At 40.7% G+C, this 21,442-nt stretch overlaps 2 protein-coding genes across 3 annotated transcripts; both read right to left on the bottom strand.

Annotated features, from left to right (window-relative positions):
• Positions 1 to 4,131: 4,131 nt before the first annotated feature.
• Positions 4,132 to 13,549, bottom strand: hs2st1b (heparan sulfate 2-O-sulfotransferase 1b). Its single transcript, XM_029148483.3, has 7 exons — positions 12,943 to 13,549; positions 11,669 to 11,907; positions 10,159 to 10,244; positions 9,560 to 9,698; positions 9,354 to 9,451; positions 8,241 to 8,398; positions 4,132 to 8,097 (listed from the first exon to the last, which is right to left on the bottom strand). Exons 1-7 carry the CDS (start codon positions 13,064 to 13,066, stop codon positions 7,877 to 7,879), a joined length of 1,065 nt encoding a protein of 354 aa, XP_029004316.1. The 5' UTR covers positions 13,067 to 13,549; the 3' UTR covers positions 4,132 to 7,876.
• Positions 13,550 to 16,936: 3,387 nt separating this feature from the next.
• LOC114854765 (claudin-18-like) lies at positions 16,937 to 21,211 on the bottom strand. 2 transcript variants are annotated; one of them, XM_029149444.3, is made up of 5 exons: positions 20,940 to 21,211; positions 19,326 to 19,490; positions 19,100 to 19,238; positions 18,916 to 19,026; positions 16,937 to 18,572 (listed from the first exon to the last, which is right to left on the bottom strand). In XM_029149444.3, exons 1-5 carry the CDS (start codon positions 21,157 to 21,159, stop codon positions 18,431 to 18,433), a joined length of 777 nt encoding a protein of 258 aa, XP_029005277.1. In that variant the 5' UTR covers positions 21,160 to 21,211; the 3' UTR covers positions 16,937 to 18,430. The 2 variants fall into 2 exon arrangements, with proteins under 2 accessions (XP_029005277.1, XP_029005278.1); XM_029149445.3 differs by lacking the exon at positions 20,940 to 21,211 and adding an exon at positions 20,370 to 20,847.
• Positions 21,212 to 21,442: the final 231 nt, after the last annotated feature.

Genomic DNA, 21,442 nt, shown 5'->3' with positions numbered 1-21,442 from the left:
AGCAAATTAATTATGCAATTTTTTTGATAGTGCACTGATATAAAAGGGAGCTCAAGGACTGCGAGTACGAGATGAAGTGCAACAAGAGGCGAAGATCTAAAGGCGTCAATTAAGAGCCTGATCCAGCCTGTACGTCAAAGGAACCGTGGCGCACACAAGCATTTCTGAGTCCCGCTGGATGTTTCAGTTCAAATGGAGCTCTCTTTTATTATGAAGCTATTTCTCTGTTACTTTCATCCAAAAAGATAGACGTGCCTAATGACAGTCATTAGCAGACATACACAGTACAGTAAATAAACATGCGCTGCTTTACAGCTTTAAGGGGCTGTAAAGACGTTTGAGATAATGTTTCCTCTGCAATTATCTTATATCCACAGACTATATTTATTTTGTGGTTGCTGTTAAAAGTTTGGATTTAAAACTAGCCATGAGCTTTATAAACATTATGTTGATTTGAAAGTCCTCAAATACTGTAAACTTCATCGCTACATGACCTATGTACTGCACCTCTAGGTAACTGAAAAAAGCTAAAAGCCAGTGAATGTGACATGGAGCTAAATCACCAGCAGACACATGAAAAACACAATTGCACAGTGTTCCATGTACAGAAAACTACAACCTGCTACACACTGTGATGTCTGTCACGAACAAACGGTCAGTGTACGTCAGACTCGGCTGTCCAATATTTAAATCCTTCCTGCTGTATATGCTGCCAAGTTTAAGCTCAGCCTGTAACTCCTTAAAAAAATCTGCTTAGATTTAAAACACCACAGACGATGATGCCAAACATATAATGAATTTTGTATTGAGCAGCTTATTGTACAATTTATCTGTATGGATTTGGCTGATCGCTTCTGCTTAAATCACGCTCGAATGAGGACAGAGGAAAGAGAAAGACATTTGGAAGCTCAAGGTTTGACAGTGGATCACATGTTAAATGTGTATGTAGTGTGTCTGCACATGCCTGTTACAGCGCCACGCTAAACTAACAAATGAAGCCTGGTGGTTAAAATGTTTTACACATTGCTTAAATGTCCATAGTCTTTTGCTGTAGACTGCAAATACACAGTTGTACCCTTGAAATACACTTGTTTTGGAAACAAGAGAAACCAAGGAGCAAGTCATCGCATTTGCACTTTATTAAGGATCGGGAAGTCTGTCGATGACGTGCAAAGAACAAAGCCGTAACACGTGTGGTGTGAAGTATCACATACTGTCTACTTCCCTCACGGACTTTACCTCTAGACTTTGATGTCTGACCTGTTAGGATAGCATACAAAGCTGCTGCACACCCTGTGTTATTGCAGGATGTGTGTGTGTGTGTGTGTGTGTGTGTGTGTGTGTGTGTGTGTGTGTGTGTGTGTGTGTGTGTGTGTGTGTGTGTGTGTGTGTGTGTGTGTGTACACATAGTAAGATCTCATTGAAGAATTTTACCCCTGCAACAGATTTCTCAATAACGAAAACAAGGGTGATAAAGAAATTGAAAGAAGGAGAGAACAGAGGAGGAAATCCAGAGGAAAGAAGCAAGGGGTATATTGTAATTAGTTGCACCTGTTTCCTTTAACCCAGCTCCAGTTTCCTTCTACAAACGCATGCAGATTACCCATCAAAGCCCCTCGTCGCTGCCTCTGCTCAATGGAGCCTTTGTTGCCAGTTGTCAGGGAGGCGGCCTGCAAAAGTATGTAACACAAGCGGGCCACATTGCTCTGGAACGTACAGTCCACGCAAGCCTTCACCAGCCACAACAGGAACGAGGGAGAGCGCATGTAGACACGGTGTCGGCTCTTCCAACTGCACGGGAGACACTGGTGGCATTTTTTTTTTCCTTTCGCAGAGCGTGACCACAAGAGTTGCATCATCTGTCAGCGCTCCAAAATGAGCCTTTATTGGCTGCTTAGGAAGAGGACTGAGCTCTGCCACACAGGCCGACGCCGACAGAGAAGAGACGTGTGCACACAGCTGTGCATATACAGTATGTGTGTACTGTATATAGGTGACATTTGTGCTGATGCTAATCCAGCATTCACCCTGCTACCTTAACAGCGTGTGGATGAATCCACAGCTGTACACAGTCCCCAGCAAATGTGCTGCTGGCGTAAGCTTGGCCAAAATCATCTAAGTGTCCAGATGTTTAAGACGTTTACTGAGCCAGAGAAAATATGATATTCCATGTTCTAACCTTTTCTCACAAATATGGCCCCCAATAAAGGACAATCATACTTTAACACTATAACTGCATTGTGGAGTCATAAAATGTCAAGCATTTTACTCAAGTTTTTTTATCAGGAAATCACAAAGATGAAATTATGTTTATATTTACATATTCTATATGCTTTCTATAACAGCTCAAAGGTTAATTTAAATAAATAGAAAAAATAATTCTAGTGTTGTCTAAGATTTTGTTAAAACTTTCTAAATTGAGTTTAACATCATTGTTTTATACGGTACCTAATAAATAATATGTGGTACCATACAGTGTATAAAGTGTATATTAAACTCTTGAATTATATCTTGTAAGATGGCAAATGTTTATTTTGTCCCTAAAGTTTAGGATGTCCAAGACGTTGGCAGCATCAGTATGAGTACAATGTATTAAAGATCTGTGTAATATTATATACAGTAATAGGTTGTCTGAAATGTCCATGTTTCAATGTATCTGGGTTCAGCAGCTTTTAAATACCCTCCATATGGTCCTTACATAATTGAAAACACTTAGTGGAGTGACATGTTGCTCACGCTGTTCCTCTGCACAGTTGCTGCAGACTAATGGCGTTCATTTAAGAAACTGTCCTTGATTAGGTTATTATCAAGATCATTTAGTGTTTCAATAAGAGAAGCCCAGGGAGGAGTGACGGCCATGTGGTGGTACAGTGGTATTCTCTGTCATTGAATTGGACGCTGATAGGTTCACATGCTCACCTCATGGAATGTATCTGACAATGAACGCTGCGGTGGAGGCAGGGGGTAAAGGGGGAGAGACCGTTCTGCATTCAAGCGCTAATTAGAAAAATTAGATCTATGAAAGGCAGCGAGTGATCTAGGCCTTCAGCCTACGTCTGTGTACCGCTGTAGCAGCACAAAGAGGCGGCAACAATGAGCGCCGAGGAGGAGGGGGGGATAAATAATTTAATCCATTATCTACTCTGCAAAGCTCATCAGCACTGCTACACAATGGCCACGATTGAATTGCTGATTGCATTTCTCTCCTACCCTCCAGGAGAAAATGCCCATGCTCTACTATGTGCTCTCCGCCTGCCAGCACAACCAAGAGCAGGAGAAAGACAGAGGAGAGAGGGAGGGTGAGACAGAGTCGTGTAGAGTGTCTTCCACCAAGGTCAAACTACAATACAGCAATCTAATTAAGAGTATCAGAGAGTTTCCTGTATGGGGTCAACCTCCCTTTTGTGCTCACAGGCCCATATTGTGCATTATGTATTACATCATGTCCTCCTACATGTGACGGTGATTAAATCTTTTTACTTCATGTCTGTGTCCATATTTTTATTTAATTAGAATAATAAAAGGGTATCTATTAAAGGAACCGTAGCAGTATTGTGTTTCTGTGATACTTCGACCACCAACATGTATGAATGAACTACCGTCTGTGATCTCTATTGTCAGACGTGGTGGTGAAGGAAGTGTCAGTTGGCCCAAAATGATACGTGTCAGCATCTTCAGTGTGGGTCTTCATGAAATGTTCACAGACATTCATGATACCCAGAGGATGACCACTAACACCCTCAAACTCTGTTTCTGATCCAAAATTTTCCTCCATCATTCTTACATTTTGTATTTTATATTTTATATAAACCTTTAGTACAGATTATGTACAAAAGCAAGGTCCTCAGCAGATACTAATGACTTCTATGTAGCTTCAAGTACCTAGCTCAAATTTTATTATAGATTCATGATCCCCAGAGGATATTCCTCTGGATCTTGTCCTCCTTAAATATTGTGTTCACTTAACAAAATGACAAGTACTAAGGTGCAAGCTGATCTGTAAAAACTGGGGCTAAACGGTTCCTACATATGGCCCAGAGAGAGAAAGGCGTGGTTGCGATCTTGTTGAAGGATTTTTCCATCAAATGTCAATGTGTAACAGGCTGGAAAGAAAAAAACCATCAATGCATGTATCTGACAATGCTTTATAATAGCGATGGCTTCGATCGTTTTCTTTCTCCATCGGCTATAATCTGTCATTGGCAAAAGCCCTACAGTAAATTTGGAATATCAGGAACACCTGAGGTTTTCTTGGCCATGTGTCTCTGACATGCTGGCTTAATTTACCTTCCATTTCAGCGTGGTGCATTTACATAAAACACAGCGGAAAGTAGTACACATAATGGTCCCCTTTGGCCAAGTGCTTTAAGGTCCTGTCCACAGTCCCAGTGAGGGGCAGTCAAGCTGCCTCTGCTCTGCTCTGTTTGTTTTATGGAGCAGTAGTGAATCCACTTTGAGGTCAGCTTGCCGCAAAAACTGTGCTGGGTCTCCGATGGTCTGCTGAAAAAAAAGGGCTCCAGAACCGATCCAGAGGGCCATTTCTAGTAATCCAGCCAACTTTCATTGACAAAAAGAGGTCATTATTCTGTGCAGTGCTTCAGCAATAACAGGATCAAACACTCCGGATGATTTGTAATGGAGACATTTCACTCAGGTTTGGAGCTGCTGGCCCCGCTTATCAGTTCCTCCTGCAAAGGTGGTTCTTGCAAGAGGCGGCACATCATTAAAAAAAGAGCCTAAAATGTTCCCTTTCACAACATGCAGCAATAGGGGCGCTCCATTTGCACACGCCAAATTAATTTGAGTGCTGTCATTATGCAAGTACAGCACAAATTGTCCAAGACCAAGTGAAACTATTTATAGCTATCACAAGGCCTGAGAGCCAAGTGTGCCTAATGGTGTAATTTGTATTGTTAATGGTAATGCACTATTAGTTTGTTCCATTTGGCTTTGCACAGGTGCAGTAATGGGGGCTTGGTGAACCGTTTCAGTCCTGCCAAGCCCACATGCTGCTCCGTGGAGGCTTTCTGCAGGGCCACGGCTCCCTCTGGTGGTTCGCAGCAGAACACCGAGAACCGGGACAAAGTCTAAACCAACCACTTTAAACACAAGCTGCAGTCAAGACTAGAAAAAGAGACTGAATTTTTTTTTCTGCTCAAATGAGACATCGCTTTTGTTCAAAGGATAACTCCACGCAGTCCTTAAAGCTGCACATAGGCAAAAAGTCAATAACAAAGAGCTCCCACAACTGGCAAACAACAACAAAGCAGATAGGCTTTTGAAATATTGTGTTCTCTAATTAACCTTCAAGCTCATCAGCTACAATCAATATAGTGCAGCTTTTTTTCTAATTGAGATGAAGTAATTATCAGACTGTATTCATCTCGTTAATGAAACAACGTTCCAATATGCCTGCAGCAAAACTGTTAATTGAGTTCTATTTTCTGAGACAGGCACCCTCTCCTTGTGTCCATGGCCACAAAGCGTCAAATATGGGTTGGGGCCTTTGTGCTGTTCTCTGTGTAGACACAAGGACGGGCTGTGGACTGCTGGAGCGTGCTACTGTCGTCTCCCCGCAGACGCCCTCACTCCCTTCTTCTCCCAGCAGAGAAGAGGTACGAGTCGCTAACGCCGCTGACTTCAGCAGATCATCCCGTCCCAGTCTGTTATTTCACGGTTCCAGTGGTTAAGTATTCCCCGTTGAGTAAGATATAGCGAGGCAATTATTCTGTAATTATAAAGTCAAAAGAGGAGATACTGGGCTCATGTGAGGCACAGTGAGAGAACAAGCCTGTGTGGGAACAACCAGCTTCCGCTTACTGTACAGAAGATCCCCAAACTTTAAGTACTAAAGAAAACCCTTTGTTTGATAGTGAAGTGAAACAGTGAAAGCAGCTAAAATATTCACCTTGAAACAATCTTAATCAAACTGCAGAGTCAAATAAACAAAAACAAAACTAATGGGGCACATCAGCAAACTGAAGCAACCAATCAGTCAAATTGTGAAAGAGCTACGCAATTTCTATTTGAGTTCAGCAACCACATTGTCAGAAAGTTGGTCAGCAACTTAGACATTCTTTATATAATTGTAGCCACTTTTTTAATCAAACTGTGATTGAATAGAGTCCGTCTCCAGGGTAACCAATCAAATTGGGAGGAATAAAACTGTCACAGGCATTTACACCACTTTCCACCACAGAGCAAACAGTTCATCAGTTGATCAAGAAAAAGAACTTGCAGGTTAAATTGACAATGCATCATCTTAGTGTAAATGGAGTTATGAAAGACACAGAATAAATCCAGGCTTGTATCTGAATTCTTCTGCAACACTGACTCCACACAAGTAATGCAAAACCATTTAAACAGGCCTGTGCTCAGTAATGTGGATGGAGTGCATGGTACATGATTTATTCGTGTCAACCTCAGGGTGAATCGTAAATAACTGTTGATTGGATGAGTTTTGATCAATTGCCATCATCAAGTCAAAATATCAACATTGCCAAGACCTTTTGTCCGTTTCAGCTGCAAAATAAATGTTTCCATCAACCCCAGCTAAGGGCAATATTTATTTTTCAAACTAGTAAAAGCTCATTTTCTTCCAGATGTTGGACTACTGGATTAAATACTCATGTGTTTGGTGCACATATTAACATGCCAACATGCCAAATTGCATAGCAACCACAGATCAAACTTCCCTCTGCCTTCATCTCGCCTCACCTGGAGTAACTGTGGAAAAGCAAACACACAACAACAAAATGCATCCAAGTCAAATGGCAGCCTCCACTTCTTCCTCCAGATTATATTTTAGGGAAAGGGCAAAGGGAAGTTTGATACCTTTCCTGTAGGTACAGTACGTGTTCTCCACAAACCACAATTATACAGACCAAACTCAACAGAGATGCCTGTAGACAATTACCCACAGAGAACAAAGAGTTACAAATAAATGGTAATAAAAACTGAGCTATCAAAGACGAAACAGCTGCACACTGAATTAAAAGGACATTAGGTGAAACCACTGTGATCATAATCTACAATCTAAAAATATGAATAAATTCATCAATGAAATTTAAATATTAGAATCTGTCTACCTATAATCTTGGATTCACAGTGTTGTCATGAAAGATGGCAAATAAATGCCCTTAACATATCTTGCATTAAAAAAAAGCACAAGACATTTGCAGTGATGGTTCTATATTTAAACTGTAAATGAAAAACAGAAAAACTGAAAATGCAGTTATTGACTAATTAAATACAAAAACATGATTGTGGCATCACTTGTAAAGTAAAAAAAGAATTCATTACTTTGTAATGAAGGCACTATCACTTCTACTTCATTCTGCTCAAAGCTACTTTGTTATTTCTCACAACTATCATTTCAAAAATGCACATCACATTCTCTGATAAAACATTGTGTTCAATGTGTAAAAACTCAAAAGATATCACTAGGATCAAATACTTTTTTTTTATTCTAGTCACGCACCAAAGGATGCAATGGTTCAAGTGATTCTATGTTGTTACCATTTGGTCCACAAACACGTTTACTGCAGGTCAATAAAAAGTGTTCCAACCCAGTCTAGATGTTTTAGTTGATCTTCATTTGTAAACAAGTACTGGTGCACCTAAAAATATAAAGACCACATCACTTTATTTCCTGCTCCTGTTTTCCTCACAGTTTAACGCCATCAGCTCTTTTTAGCAGCTGCACAAGCAATAAAAAAATGTTAAAAACATGTCACAGTACAGTGAACAAGTTTCTCCGTGCTGTAAAGGCTCCAAGCTTAAAGTACAGGACTCATAAGTCCAGCCTTCGCCAGCTTCGCTCAGTGTTATGACTCCTAAAGGATCCAGATAAAGGATCTGTGCAGACAGTCGCAGTTCACTTTGGATAGATCTTTTCATAGAAGAAGCTCTGAGCTAGCACGTAAAGTTCTCCGTCCTTTTCCCTCACAGCGTGGGCGCGTACAAACTGGAACTGTTCAAGGGCAAACTCGTAAAACTCATTTTCAATCTTCCAGATGTTGGACTGCTGCAGCTTGGCTATGGTTTCTTTGGTGAGGGGTTTTTTCTCTGTGGTCTTTCGTAGGTGAGACTTCTTTCCTGAAGTAAGACAGGAATTTGGATGTAAGTCAGTCTGAATCTGATATTCTACCAATTTGTGTGTGTGTGTGTGTGTGTGTGTGTGTGTGTGTGTGTGTGTGTGTGTGTGTGTGTGTGTGTGTGTGTGTGTGTAGCGTTAATACCTGTCCTGTAGAGTTCCGTAGCCCCCTTGAAGAACCGTGGCAGAGCTGCCTCCAGTATCATGATAAAGTCCTCTAGTTCCTCAGTTACTCCAACTAACAGATACTCATTCACAAGGTTGTATTTTGCTTGTTCTAGGGCCCATCTGCTGCCTGCATTCCTGCAAATGCAACATCAAATTAAGAAGTGTCATTTTCCAACCTACATCTAGCATTAAGTTTGCTTATTTATATTAAATTTACCTTATTATATATTTCCAAGTTAAATCTGTGCCATATAATTAATCTGTGTGTTAACTCTGTTTCTGGTTAAAGCAGAAGTCATAAAGCCATGTAATTCTATGACTTATTTATTTATGGTGAAAATTATATACAACCTGATGTTTTTGGTTTTGGACAAACTAATTTTAACTGAGAATGGAATTAGAGACAAAGGCATCACCTTGTAATGTCACTCAGCTGGGTGGTTCCAGTATGTTTATCAAATCATTGCATTTTAGTTTTGAATAAGCATATATTGTAACAGTACGTACAGTAGCTTGACCTTGAATGAATAAAAGTCACAGGATTACATGACCTAATGACTTATGTTTCAACCAGAAACAATGCTAACACCACTGTGTACCCTGAGTAACAGCCACACAGATGTATTATATGACAGAGATTTTACTTGTAAGGACATTGCTGAGGTCTTTGACTCCATATGGGGCTACCACAGCATAACTATCATGGTTTTTCCTATTTAATCTAGGATTAATTAATAATAAATTTAATTAGAGCATGCAATAAAAAAATATATATAAGTACACAAGTAAATCAACTGGTTTGTTTTTAGTTATCCTCCTTACCATTACCATTGCTATCCTAATGAATGTAGAAAAAGGATCCAGATCTAAACAAATCATCCACTTCAAACACTGAACCTGTAGTTAATTTATTTTTATAAATAATTTTAATGTATGGCCATTGTCCACATACATCTACAGGCCGCAGAGAAACAACTCGGCCTAACCAGTTTGATGATGTCCTGCATACACCATCTTGGCAGGGCACAATTACCAGCGCACTCCCTCACACTGTGATGTGTTTGTGATGAAGCAGGTGCAGCCCACTCACCAGCACTCTGAATGATGGCCACAGAAGAAGGGGATCTGAAGCCAGAGCTTCTCAGGTGCACAGTCAGAGCCGCCTGATGACACGCACTCATCAAATGTCTAAAGAAAACACAAACACTTATTGTAACAAATGGATGTGCTGACAAACAAAAGGCCCCAGGGCTCCGTCGATTATTTTCTGATTACAACTGAGTGCTGACTAAACACCTTTTTGTCTCCTTGCTTCCTTCGACGAAGGCCAGGTCTGTAGTCATCTCCAAAACGGAGGAAATAGTAGTATGACACCAGGCGCTCTATGGGGTCTCGCACCACATTTATGTACATGGGCTTTCGCTTCACACCGTATCTGGGAGGGAAAAAAAAATTATATTTATTTATACACACACACACACACACACACACACACACACACACACACACACACACACACACACACACACACACACACACACACACACACACACACACACACACACACACACACACACACACACATTATTGATATGACAAAAATCCGGGCTACAGCATCTGTTCACTATAGAGTCTGACTTTGCATCCATGTAAAGGTGAAAGCATCAGGAAGAACTGAGGTTGCAAAAAAAAGGATCTTTCTCACTGAAACACTATTAGGATAATTACCTGTGATCACTGAAATGATAGTGTCAGGGGAGATAAGGACAACAATGCTATTAATCAACACTAGATCACACGGCAGAAATCAATACATGACCTGCCTTTGTCTGCTCTGCTAACAGTTTGTAACTAATCTTGATATTAATGGCATTACAGGAAATAAAGGGCTTTACTTTGAGAAGTCCAGATAAGCTACATGGCCGTGGTACAAGCCAGGCTTCATCTCTCTCCATAAGGTGACATTCCTGACAAAGCGCACCTGTAGACAAAGATAATGGAAACTAATTAGTGAGCAGCAGGGAAACTCTGGCAAGTGGAAAAACACTGCAACCATAAAAAACTGGCACAGAGCTGGAAAAATGACTCCGTTTACAGACAACAGACCCATTTATACATCTACTCGCCAACACAATCACTAAAAACCAAGTCAACAGTTATTTGAACTGTCCATTGAACCAAACATAGTTTTGAATAGTGTGCAGGTCTTTGTTTATAGGAATGGGGACCTCTGTGCATGTACAACCGTGACGCGTTTAGGTGCAGTGCAGTAGTGTCTCCAGCATTTGGAGTGGTCCGCATAAACGCGCGCACACACGCACACAGGGCCGCAGCTACAGTGAGTGCACACAATGTGAGTAAAATGATACGCTGCCAGGCTTGATGGTTGGATTTTGAAAATAGAAGCCCTAAAGTTCAGTTAGAGAGTCTGGTAAATGCTGCAGCATCTCTGTGGACATGGTAAATGCCTGACTGCTGCAGTTAATTGGATTGAAGCTCTTGAATAAAAATAATAAGGGATGCTTTGACTGACCATTGTCTAAGATGTGTGTGCCTACCAATACAAACTCCAGTAAGCATCTGACAGATTCACAATTAGCTCTCACAAACCAGACAGTGAGAGAATTAATTCAAGCCCCTGTTAAACCCCAGTCAAAAAGACAAAGAACACAGTCTTTAACTGCATTTCCCTCTGCAGAGTTTACTGAAACATTTGACACAAAGGTTACAGAAATTGAATGGACCAAGCCAGAGGCCTTGCTCTGTTACTAGCCATGACGACAGCCTGTTTCTAACTCCAAATCTATGATGATCAAAGTGCTCACAAGCCTGTCATAAGCTGAGCATCTGTTCTGGAAAAAACCCTCCTCCTCCTTCTTCTCTTTCTCCTCATGTACAGTATCATTAGTACTGACAGAAAAGAGCTCATGTGAAAGGTGGAGACGATTTCCTGTCAAGCAGCTGTGGTGCATATGGTGCGTGCTTCTCCCTTTTACTAAAAACAGAACCCAAACGCGTCATGTTTGATTTGGAGATGAAGATATATCTTCTCAAGCCAGCACTTTTTTGGTCTCATGATTTGTTTGACACAAAGTCATAAACTCTGTAACACTCTCTATAATTGTGTTGCCTTGATTAGTATTATTATATCGGGATAGACATGATCACTTTAGTTTCACCATGGAGATGCCTACAAACTTGGTATTGCAGTACAGTTGGGCTAGAAATCTAAATTGTCTCTGAGGACCCCCAAACTCTCATCAAAACATTGTAAAGTCTTTGATAATGCAGGCTGCAGAACAGTAACATATTACTCATGAGTAGCGTCAACATAATATAAGTGTCATCTAACTGTCAAGCCATTTAGACTTGACCTGTAATTGAAACACGGTGGTGCTTTCTTACCTGGTCTTGTAAAGACATGACAGGGTTGTTTTTTGTTGTGTTGATGTGCAGCACGTGGAAGCGATTCTTCCCACACAGGTCGTAGGCGATGTTAGTGAAGGATGTGCTGGCAGTCTTGGGCACTCGATTGTAAATGATGATGTTGTCATCGCTGTCCGCCAGCAGCGATAACTCCTGTCCAGCACCTTCACTGTGGCGCTGTTCCACTTCAGCTACCTCGTGTCTGGCAATTGTACGTTCTGAACAAATAAGATTTACCATCATTGGCCAGATATACATGACAGTTTAGCACATTTGGATTACTTGTGGCAACCATCACTGGACTGACTAAACACAGACGTGAGTTTAATAACAGAGTACTGGCAGTGTTTCTCTGCTGCCTGGATTTTAATGAGCCCAAGGTTAGCAGAGCCTTATTGTTTTTCTCTTTTGGCAGCACACACAGCAGGTGTGAAGATACTAACCCCGCAGTAGAGAAGACAAAGGTACGCCTATGCTGTATAAATGAACAAGCCGTTTTAAAATTAAGGCCAGAGAGACTTGTTAGCATGCATTAATTAAGGAAAACAAGACGGTCCTTCAAAACACAATAACACTGAAACAAGTAATTAAGCATTTGATGATAATATTGACAGGAGACATAATTAAAAGTGTTTTCTCCCACTTGTTTTCTCAACAGAAATGTTAATTAACGCAAATTACAGGACCAGTGTGGTGAGTGGATGGGCTGAGAGCTGCGGGGAGCACTGTACGCATCACGCTTCCCGTAAAGCCCCCCAGTGGCTGACTCCAGGAGGCGAGAGGAAGCCCAGAGGTAGGTGCTGCTATGCCAAACTTTTAATCCAGCAGATGACTTCTCCAAACAACACTGCAGTGTAATGCAAACTAAATTTAGCCTTTTTTCAGGATGACCCGTTTCAACAAATTCTTATTTCACTTGGAGCCAATGTCTGCTCAGTGCTGCCATTTCTAGGCTGCAACCTGCACTTACAGCCATCTGCCAGCTGACAGGCTGAATACTGGCATCTTGTTTCTGTGCATACGTTTATGATAATAGAAAAACAATTAAAATGATGTCCTTAATCTACTGAATATCCACAATGTCCTAGTTTTAAGTAAATGAATTATAAATCATTACACAATAATTAGTTACTTTTTTATGGGTTTTTCAAGCAGTTAAATTCTCAGTTTCCCTATATGTCACTCTCTATTTACCAAAATGTACCGATTAGCAATTTTGACCACAAAATTAATTACCTCTGTTTCAGTCTTACCGAGTTTGGCTCTCGACTCGTCCAGTTTCTGGATCTGGTTCTCTATTAACAGCATCGCCACCCCAAATGCCAAAATAGCCAAAAGCTGGAGCTTGGGCGACGACATCATCCTTAAAAGCCCCATGAAACGACCAGATGAATCATGCCGCGGATATAAATTAACGGCGACGCCCTCACGGGTCAACTGCTAACGCCACCTGTGTGTCCGACTGACCAGTAAAGTCGAATCACTTTAAGCACTTTATCTGAATTATGTCGGCAGTGTTAGCCTGTTAGCGCCATTAAGCTAGCTGTTGCGGGGATGGATACTCGTGCAACAGGGCTAACATAGCGTTAGCCGAACAAACTCATATTAGCTATTAGCTAGCTCCTTTGCTAAATAACATTATGAAGTCCACTGAAGCGTGTATTTAAAGCTCAACACAGTGTTCACGCAAAGTTGGCTTTCTTTTAACCCATGTGACAGCGTGAACTGTCAATAGAGTTCCACGTAATCTCCAAACTAGAAGGAAATAATTCGTTAAACGCGAGTCCGCGTTACAGTTACGTGTAGCAATGTGTACAGTCGAAGCAGTAAATAGCCTCAATAAGGTCCAGCTTTGTCTTCCTCGCTGTGGTTAATAGCGCAGCACCAACCACTGGTAACGGGTTGGGGCTCCGCCTACTGGACAGGAGTGCGTATGGCAACATCACGTATAAACACGCTACATACAGTAAATAAAACAAAATTTAAAGCCCAGGATTTTCTCTCTACAATTTTTCTCTGCTTTTAAGTCAGAAGTTTATTTCCTTGAAACTTTACATGCAGGTAAAGGAAGAAGTAGTAATAGTACAAGGTGATCACAAAGTGTCACAACCAGCCCTCCAGCCTGTAGAGGGGCTGTGGTTTGGGGTCTATCTGGTGTCTGTATGTGATGTGACGTCACTCTCTGTCCGTCACTTGTCGACTCCCAGGTCAAAAGGTTAGTAATCCTCACCTATTGCCATAGCCTGTATTTAAGCACTCCTGCCTCGCCTCACATTGTCTGTTTGTCAGGGCTGTTACACTGCCCCTCTGTAATGAGTAGCAGGCAGAACCAGGCTTTTGCCTCGACTGGTTGGGGTGAGGAGATAGAAAAGAGAAAAGTTGGATCTGCAACTGCGAGAGTCTGTTATTTGTCAGTTCTGGTGCTGTCTGCTATATGTTTCTCAACTCTCTGTTCACCGCTTGTTTAAATTGTCTTGTGTAATTAAATTAAAATCAAATCATGTTTATTTATATAGCACTTTAGAAACAACATCTTGTTGTCAAAGTACTTTAAATAAGGCAGAAGAGGTAAAATAAACAAAAGAATGAGCATCACAGTAAATTAATTAAGCTGAGTCTGACTGCATTGTGGTTGTGCAGTTGGGTCCTTCTCCCTTGTTTGTTTTTTTCTGGCCAATGCTGTACAGTAAGTGGAGCAGGCCTAGTTCATAGAGTATAGGTTTAAACATTTCCTGGTGTGGGATTTGATGTTTTCTGTCTGACCAGTGCTCCAAACTGGGCTGGCCTAATGTTTTAAAGCATTTCTCCAGTAAGGGGTTTCAGGCCTGTCTGTCGGTCTTGTCGGCTTTAGCAGCTTTCCTGGAACGTGTCGCCAGTGTCCCCTTTGTAACAATTTGCAACAGTAAATCATAAGAATCAGAACACAAATTCTGCTGGTATTCTATGATTTCTAACAGTATAAATTTTTATGTTAGGTAAATGTCATAATCTATACTGTCTGTGCTAACCGTGCTAAACTATGTTGTATTTCTTTTTTCGTAAAATGCAGTTTTATGGGCCAATATTATTCTGTTTAAATATATTTACATATACAGTATAATATTTCATCCCTCATATCATATTTCATTTTTAAACTATTATAGATTATGCAAGGTTTTAAACAAAACAAAAAAGTAGCAGAATCTAGGCTTGTGGGAAATATGACAGTATTCATATAATGCAGCAATGGGTCAAACCTCAAATGTCAAATCACAACGTATCTGGTTAAAACAATAAGAGGAACAATAACAGACAAGTTTACTTCCATCCAGTAGATGAGGGCAGATGTGAGCTGAGAACGCTTTACCTTTTTGCAAAAACATAGAAGTACAAGTTCTTCTTCTGGGTGCTTCTACTTTCTGAAAGACAAACAGTATGTCAAACAATATAATGAGATAAACATATGAGCTGCTGGATGAGTCTGGAAATAAGACTAAACTTTGGCCACCACGTGATGGGAACTATCCTCCAATAAGTTTTTTTCCCTTTTCCAGCAGTTTAACGTGTAGTATTTACTGGGCTTTACTTGCTTTATCAAGGAGAGTATATAAACAATATATACTACTCCTTATTGATGATCTGTGTTTTTTAATCGTCTTTTTGGTTATTTCTGATGTCAGCCTCAGATTTATTGGACCTTGAAAGAATGGATTCTCATGAGTACCTGGGTTTGCTTTTAAACAATAAAGTGCACTAGACTGAACACAGGAAGGGTCAGAGCAGACTGTACCTGCTGAGGAGACTGCGGTCTTTTGGAATGAGGGGGCCACTCCCTTCTATGCCAAGACCTTCTATGACTCTGTGGTGGCATCAGCCATCCTGTACGATGTGGTCTGCTGGAGCAGCAGCATCACAGTGAGGGACAGGAAGAGACTGGACAGGGTCATTAGGACGTCCAGCTCTGTCCTGGGCTGCACTCTGGACACGGTGCAGGAAATGGGTGAGAGAAGGCTCCTGGCTAAACTCACGTCTATCCTGGACTCTGGAGAGCAGCTTCACTGATGGACTGATCCACCCTCACTGTGTGAATGAGAGATTCCGCAGATCATTCCTCCCTGCTGCAATCAGACACTGTACAACCAGCACTGATACAGTAACTACTGCCCGGTCTGTAATTCACCCATTGCTTCAATGGTTATGTTGAAAATTTTATTTTGTGCAATATTTTGTGTAAACCTGTCCAGTATTTCTATATTATGCAATAATCATTACCATGACCCTCTTAGCTGCTCACTCTGCTCATCTTTTATATCTCATATTGTATAGTGTTGTACTGTGCCTTAAAGTGTATTTCAACTTGCTACTGTGCTGTTGTAAGACACAATTTTCCCACTCTGGGGAATTTAAACACTTTCGTATTCTTATTAAAAACATATCAAAGTAATAATTAAAACATTAACACATTGTTAAGTAACTAACTTAATAAACTGAAAAGAAATTATATTAATAATAATATTCAAGAACGTGCATATACTTACATAGACCTATGTATGTATTTACACATAATTAAATATTATTTGTGTTTTACTTTTAAATGATGATTTGTTGCAGACACAACTGTGAACAAAATGTTGCAAATAAGAGGGTCCTAGAACCACAGCTCATCCAGTGGACACGGGTGAAATCTTTATCCCAAAGGTGTAAGACAAGATACAACTGTATCTGGATCTAGCTGGCAAACTCAGAGGTGGTCATGATCAATAGGAGTCAGAAGACACCTGTGTAAAAGCCGCATAACAACTAAATGTACAGTAACAGGATGGGGTTCAGCAAACGACTGTCTGGGATCTGGATCTGAAGAGACAAATTGCTGGTGTTTAAGCAGCGTCGCATTCTCTGATGCAGGATTTCAGCTCTCTGGAGTTCTGTGTCATTACCTTTGGTCCAGCAGATACCAAATATTTTCATATATTGTATGTAGTTTAGCTTTGTACAAGGCCTTCTCTGATATAAATAGTTCATGGATGAAGCAAGTATGTGTTCCTCAAAAATCTGCCTGTATCGTCCACCTGTGTATTTGGAGCCTTTACAGATGTGTCCACTCCATATCCATTCCATAAGCACTAATGCGCCCCACACCATCAGACATGCAGGCTTTTGAACTGCATGCTGCTAACAAGCATAAAGATGCCTCGTCCCCATGGACTGGAGGAGCAGCATCGGTGGTTTCATTTTGATTCATCTGGCCACAGAACACAGAGCCCATCACAGAATCCTGCCCATTTTAGTGCAGTTTACATAAAATAATACATTCTCTACAGAATTAAAGGTTTTACAATTGTGCAGTGTCTTTGTGTAATTGGAACAGAGGTTGTGTTATTACCGTAAAATGAAGGACAATGTTTATTACAAAGGGGTAAAAGCAAAACATGTACTGTAAGCTGGCTTGTCTTGTAGGAGCAAAACATACAGTAAATATGTCCCTGTATCTTTGGCTGTCTATTTTCTGTCCAGTAGGTGGTGCCAGACTTTCATGGGTAAATAAGGGTCTGTTTGTACTCAGTGTCTTTTCCGTCTCTTAGTTAAGGGTCAAAGGTCATAACCAAACATGGATACACACGACCTTGACTTAAAAGAGGCTTAATGTGAACTATGTATAAACCACCATTTTAAAAAAACAGCAAGCAACAGCTTTCTATCTGTTTTACACTACATAAACATCAATTATCATTACAGTTGCACAATTATTGTAGTTGTTTCAGTCCAGTTGACCATAATCTGAGCTGGGATGAATATCATCCCAGTGTTAATGCAGCTCTGAAAGTTGACGTTTAACAAGGTTTGGCACAATGTCTTAATGAAGTGCCAGAAAAAAATCTTTTAGTTTGTATAAATGTTCAAATACCCCAATTTATTGTATAATCAATAAATGTGATTTCATGCAAATCGTCCATAACCCAGTTCGCCCGTTGCTATAGCAATGAAAGCACATCCCATAGAAGGAAGAGAAATGGTGCTTTGCCGCTATCAACAACTCTGAGCTCTCATCAGATACAACATCTATATGGGGACAAGCCCTGTTTATTTTCAATTATAATGAAATGATGTGATTTGTTATATTTATCATATGGTGCTGAAGGGCTACAGATAACTGGTAAACAACAAATGAACTGATGACCACAGCCTTTTCTAATGATAACACTAATAGGATAAACAACAACATCGTCAACAATACAGTTATTCATTTCAAATTTTGTGAAAGGATATAGACTAATTAAATTATTTTTTGTCTGATTAACAGCAGGTGCAATTTCAAAGCAAAAGCTTTCATGCATCTATAAAAAATAGTTATTTCCCTTACAATTTATTTCTAAAAGTAGATACTACATAAACTACTTATTACAATGTATGTGTCTGTAACTTGAGCTATCTGACTTAATTTAAGTATTTAATTTAAGTATATCTATGTAAATTGACATTACTGAGCCACATTTTGACTAAATACAGAAGGTGGAATTGTTCTTGAACTTTATTCATCACAACATCAAAACAAAAAACAAAGCAACACACAGCATCTAATATTTAAGATTATATGAAGCTATGTAAAATCTGTTAAAAAAAAGACAATGACACCGTAAATGTTGTTTCTGTCAAAGAAAAGAAATTAAAAAATAGAAAAACCTGAGGAGGGAAAAAACAACAGAAGTTGTAGTTGTGGATCATCAGAGTTTGATGAAAAGACGGATCACAACTGAAGCTGTTCTACACATAATCAAATCTCTGATTTGTCTGTCGTCCGTCTGCACTCGGGGCCTTGTAGGAATCGTTGTAGGCAGGACGGGAGCCCTTCTCAGACTTGTAGATACTGTGAGGAGAGGCGGCTTTGTAGGCCATTCCATCGTACCTGAGGAACAGCAGAAAACAATCGAGTTTAAAATGAAACGTTGTTCTATATTAATCCTGCTCTAAGCAACTGAGCTACGAAGACTCTGACCTCCCGACATCTGGATAAATAACAAAGCATTCAAAAAGAATAGGACAGGAAGAGAGGGCGTTAAGTACCCGATAGACGGTCTGGGACGAAGCCTATTTACGACTCTGCATCATATATGGAAGGAAAAGGAAGACTTGAATTTACATGCTTACAATGCTTTTGTTTAACTGGACAAGAGCAAAAATATTGCCTCAAACTTTTTGCAGTTTGTCCCTGATCTGTGATAATGTCAGAACTCTGTGTTGCACCGTACCGTGTTCTGTCTGGAACCATTCCACGGCAGGCCACACACATCAAGACGCCTCCGATGACCAGGATGGCTCCACCGATCCAACCAACAAACAGAGCAGGGCCGAACGTGTACCTGAAAGCAAACATGAAGATGTTGATTGTGTAGAAATAGCAGCCTTTATAGAAATGAATAATGTGACGTTTACCTTGGAGTCAGGGAGCCTGTGAGCCCACCCACGTTGGCTCCTCCGTACATACTGAATCCACCACTGGAAAATGTTGTGAATTGAAAACTCTGCACAATCAAGTTGGCAAAGGCCGACACTCCAGCGATGCCACAGACACCTGAATGCACGAAATGAAAAACAAAAAACGAATGCAAAAGTCGTCCCGCAACAGTAGAGCTGGACACTGTGAACATGGCTTCTGTACCTCCAAGAAGGAACATGATCCCAGCTGTCAGAGTCATAGTCGCTTTGATGTTGTCCTCCATGTTCCCCATTTTCAGGCACTTCAGAGCAAAAATAGCGATGAGGCAACCGATGGCTCCAAGAACAATGCCAACAATCATCAGGGCTCGGACAGCTTGGAGCAGGGCTGAAGGTCAAATAAAGCAGGTTAAGAAAGTCCTCATCTTGTCTTGTCATGGAAAATATACTTTAATTTTCATAGTTTGCTAGTTTGATTTACTAGAATGTACTAAATTTTCATCACCTCTATCGGAAACAGCATAAAAAGTATAATTTATTGGTCAAAGCCTAAATATTATAATAGCCGTGTTTCACAGAAAAAAATGTCATACACATATTGAACTTTACACTGTAAATACAAATACATATGGTCCAGGTCAGAGTCCAGTCATAAATGGAATACAACAAATAAACCACAATTAACACAGACATAATATAAATTTTTAAGTGAAGTACTAATACTCCAGTTCTTTTATGAATGAGGTATGTGCCTTAATAAACTCACTAATGGCTCTTACTTTAAATTTAGGTAAGAAATACAATGATGTGTTTTTATATTATCACTGCAGTTCAGGTTAGTTTTTCAATCGAGCTACATTCTAATGCGACACACATCTTGTAAAAGATGGAAATATTGAACCTGTATTATTGTAGCCCTTAAAGCTTATATACAATTTGCTCTACACCACATTCAGCTGTTAAGTACAGAGCGTGGAAATGTACTTTACATTGTGTGACACTCCAGCAAAGCTTATGCTTGCTCAGCTAAGCTTTGGATGTTTCATCAAATTTCCACTCCATTCCGGAGAGACACCGTGTTTTCTGCAGTCGGCTGCATTTTTTATGCAGCGGGGAAATGGAGAAAGTCTGCCCTCAAAAAAAAAAAAAAAAAAAAAAAAAAACTAAATATTTCGAAGCGCCTTCGCAAGGGCTTTGAGAAAAATCCAACACGTGGGGAAAAGTTCCATAAATGTCATTTATTTCCCCGCAAATGTGATTCTCTTACCTGGCAGCCCCAGGATGGTGAAATAAGGCCGGCACTGCGTCGTGCCGTACGCCGTCCCCACACACGAGTTCCACAAGCCGGAATAGGTGTAAACGTTCGTTACTAGCGTTAAGGATCGGTCTTGTAAGCTCCACATGTCCATGGCTGTTGCTGCTGATATTAAAAACTGCCCCAGCGCCGACAACATGAATCCCATTAACTGAATGATTGAGGCCGCCATTTTAGATGTCCCGCTCAAACAACGTCGCCAGCGATGTCATGAAATGGCCGTCGATGCTGCTGCTTATCGTTAAGTAGGCTTCGGCGGGGAAGCGGCTCTTATCAGGTGTTTACCAAAAACCTTCAGGAGTTTCGGTAAATGGCGGCAGTGGGAGTTTCGTAAAAGAAGGTGTGGTCTGACCTTTCATCATTATTTTACCATCATTAGGGGGTAATGTTTGAATAATATTATCTTAACTTGAACTCCAGCTTAATATAAATAAGGGCATTTTGTAGATTCTATGAAATATACAGTTTCAGTATCTTGTGGGGTCATTGAGCCAGTTCACCCAGCAGATGTTTCCAACCTACCTGGCAGTCCCAGAATGGTGAAATACGGCCGGCACTCTGTGAAGCCAGAGCTCTGGCGGACGCACGACCTCCACAGGCCAGAGTACGAGTACACAGCCGTCACGGGGTTATCGAAGAGGTCTTCCGTCGCCCACTGGTCCATGCCCGTTGCTGCAATTATTCCCGCTGCTCCCAACAAACTCAGGATGAAACCCATCACCTGACAGAGAGTGGCGGCCATGGCACTGTCTAATCTCTGCTGCTGGAAGAAAAGTCAAGTTGAATCGCCGGGCTGCTGCTCCTCAGTACTCAGTGGCTGCGTGTTTGATTATGATATCGGGCAGGTGTGAGGTGAATAAGAACTTCCATGTGTTTGCACACAGCCCAGTCCTGTAGGCTGCAGACGGAGCTGGGTGGAGCGAATCAGTGCCATTTAAATATGACTAATTAATAATTGCGGTTGGGGTGAACATAGCTGAAAACACACTGTCGTTGTTTACAGTCGTTTTTTTAATGTGTGCTAT

Source organism: Betta splendens, chromosome 4 (genome assembly GCF_900634795.4).
Source record: "Betta splendens chromosome 4, fBetSpl5.4, whole genome shotgun sequence".
NCBI lineage: Eukaryota > Metazoa > Chordata > Actinopteri > Anabantiformes > Osphronemidae > Betta > Betta splendens.
The sequence above is the reverse complement of the archived record's forward strand: the minus strand, read 5'-3'. Positions and strand labels throughout refer to the sequence as shown.